Source organism: Anopheles aquasalis, chromosome X, assembly GCF_943734665.1.
Source record: "Anopheles aquasalis chromosome X, idAnoAquaMG_Q_19, whole genome shotgun sequence".
NCBI classification, from domain to species: Eukaryota; Metazoa; Arthropoda; class Insecta; order Diptera; family Culicidae; genus Anopheles; species Anopheles aquasalis.
In genome coordinates, this window is record NC_064876.1 from 3,952,943 (window position 1) to 3,955,442 (window position 2,500).

Below are 2,500 nucleotides of genomic sequence, written 5' to 3' on the forward strand. Positions count from 1 at the left end.
TGGCTTAACGTCCACCGCTCGCTCCCTCCTCAGCCAGCGGAAAATATCTACCAAACGGTATCTTCCATCGACGATCGAATAAAAAGAGATTTTATACAAAACAATGCAGCTACTGCTTTTCCCCGAAAAGCATCTTTAAAATTGAAAGAAAAAAAATAACGAAACATTAAACATACTTTAGTCTAGTAGAAACTGTAAAACTTGATTTACGGATTTCATAATGCAATCATCAACAGAAGCAAACATACCATAGTGCGGTTACATTCCGATTTGCTTTTCTCTTCCTCCGGTGATTTGCGCCAGCCCTCGAACGAACCTGGCACTCTGCCTGCACCTATGTCCTAATCCGAAGGTAGGCACCCTGCTCGGCGTGCTTCATTTCTTGGGCGGCAATCGGTTGGGTGTGGGTAACGTAACACGGTCCGCCCAATTTAATTTTTACATGGACAATGCCTGGTGCTCATCGTATGACGGATGGAGCAGCTAGGCCAGCGGATCACAGCTTCGAGTCCTCCATCATTCAAGTAGGATAGAAGGCCCCCCCCCCCCCCCGGGGGGTGGGATACACACCAAAATTTTTAACCAAAACGTTAATGTAGGAACTCACTTCATTTATTGCGAAATACTTCAATTCATACACGCATCTGATTCCATCTACGTTCCATAAGTGCACTATTAGGTTTAAACGCTGCATCTAATTATTCGTCTTGATCCGACTCCGTAGAAGACGGTGTTTCCGAACCTCTGTCGTGTATTTCGTGCCAACTATCGCATTTTGTAAAAATTAGCTCCTTTAAGTTGGGAAATATTTGCTTGATCTGCTTAAAACGATTGGACTCAACGTTCGATTCCACGAAATGCAGCTGGTGCAGAGTATGCATGGGAGCGCCCCTGCGGAGGAAATTTGATTCCCAGAAACGTCCATTAATAAACTTGAGTTTTTTAAGTTGTTTTAAATGTGGTAAAGTTTGCATTATACGACGCGGTGCATGGCATTTTAAATATTCATCCTCCTCATAAATATCCACTACCAGTTCTTTCAATTGAGTACTGCAGCTAAGGATTGACTGACTCATGTTTACTTCGTTATCCGTCGAGACATCCACCAGAAGCTTCCTGACGGAGGTAGGGATTTTTACAACGTTTTCTAAATCGATCAGATGCAGTTCCTCCAACTGATTTATCATCGATATGTCAATGTCCATTGCACAGTGTTTGATTACAAGTTTACGAAGATGCGGGAGGTTTGCAAGATTCTCTATATCTAAAACAACTGAATAGTGAGGTTTAAGGTGAAGTTCTCGCAGTGTTATACATGTTTCACAAATTAGAGAGAAGATCTCACTCTCTAGTGTAAAATACCGAATTTTTTCCAGTCTAGCCTGACGAAAAATGGATAGGAGCATCGATTTGTTCTGTTCATTTAAATCTTCGAAAGTGTTCGAGTAGACCGTAAAATCCTTCAGGCTTCTTACTGCGGATGCCTCCCGGATGCCGTCAGGAAGCGACAATGCGTAAAGTCTACCTTCAAATGAAGTCAAATGTGGCATATCCAGTCGGAATTTGTACCAGCAAAATATATCTAAATACTCCAGATTATCGCTACGGAGAGTTATTATGGGATCCTGAGCACGGAATTTCCGTGCGTTGGACATTATCGTAAGCGATCGGAGCGCCGACATCATCGGTAGCGCATCAGCTATCAAGGAAAAGAAATCGAAAGTATTCACATAGGAAATATCTAATGAATAGAGATGTGTCGTAACTTTCGGATGAATAGCCTGCCACAAATTTGAATATCCATTAGACGGCCCCATTAATAGTTGTCCAGAGTCCCAGTATAGGTGTCGATAGCGCCGTTGAGAGTTTGCCACCATAGCTACAATCTCCTTTATATGCATCTGTGTGCTTGCTTCGTTGCCATATTTTATGTTCATTTGGAATACAAATCTCTTTACATATCCGGTCGAAAATATGATGTCGTGCCATCTCTGGCATGTTGCAGCCGCGTTTTTCACGGTTTCGAGATCCAGTTTGTCGAAAATCATACAGAGAACCTGTTAAGGAAAACAACAAATGAAATCGAAGTGTTGAAATAGCTCCAAATAATGCTTGCTTTCCTCTTCGGGTAGATAATAGTTGATGAAATCTTCTTTCTTCCTACGTGTGGCTTTGATTATTTTACGATCTGACGACATTTTCTACACAGTTTTCCTTTCACCAGAAGCACAAATCGCAAAGAAGCACAAATCGTTTACTTTCGTCTGCTCGCTCACCGTTCAGGAATTTCCCGCGTACCTTTTCGATCTGCGGTGTTACTGAAGGGTTAGTTATGAAGCAGTAACTGAACAAAGCTGCCTGTTCTACAGTAGAATTACATACAAATCATAGCAGAATAGTCATACAACGTCATAGCAGAATAGTGATGCTATTCTGCTGTAAGAATTTGATTTGAATCGTTGATTGTATTATCATTCCGTTGTGGGAGATAGGCGAATAA

The 2,500-nt window shown here is 41.7% G+C and overlaps 3 protein-coding genes across 5 annotated transcripts in view; 2 read left to right on the forward strand and 1 right to left on the reverse strand.

Moving 5' to 3' along the window:
• The window catches only part of LOC126575139 (uncharacterized), a 4,809-nt gene extending 4,711 nt beyond the window's left edge, over positions 1-98 (forward strand). Inside the window, exon 2 of the mRNA XM_050235730.1 lies at positions 1-98. This exon is cut by the window's left edge and continues 2,708 nt beyond it. The gene's annotated coding sequence lies outside the window, so the exon portion shown is untranslated.
• The window catches only part of LOC126581325 (uncharacterized), a 46,388-nt gene that overhangs the window by 10,549 nt on the left and 33,339 nt on the right, over positions 1-2,500 (reverse strand). The window contains exon 6 of one of the 3 annotated variants that reach the window (XM_050244925.1): positions 591-891. The exons of the other annotated variants lie outside the window; for them this stretch is intronic. The gene's annotated coding sequence lies outside the window, so the exon portion shown is untranslated. Of the gene's footprint in view, positions 1-590; positions 892-2,500 lie in introns of those variants that run through there. 3 annotated transcript variants of the gene reach the window in all.
• The window catches only part of LOC126575227 (uncharacterized), a 4,810-nt gene continuing 3,167 nt past the window's right edge, over positions 858-2,500 (forward strand). The window contains exon 1 of the mRNA XM_050235854.1: positions 858-873. Within this exon, the coding sequence (XP_050091811.1) occupies positions 858-873 (16 nt within the window). The remainder of the gene's footprint in view (positions 874-2,500) is intronic.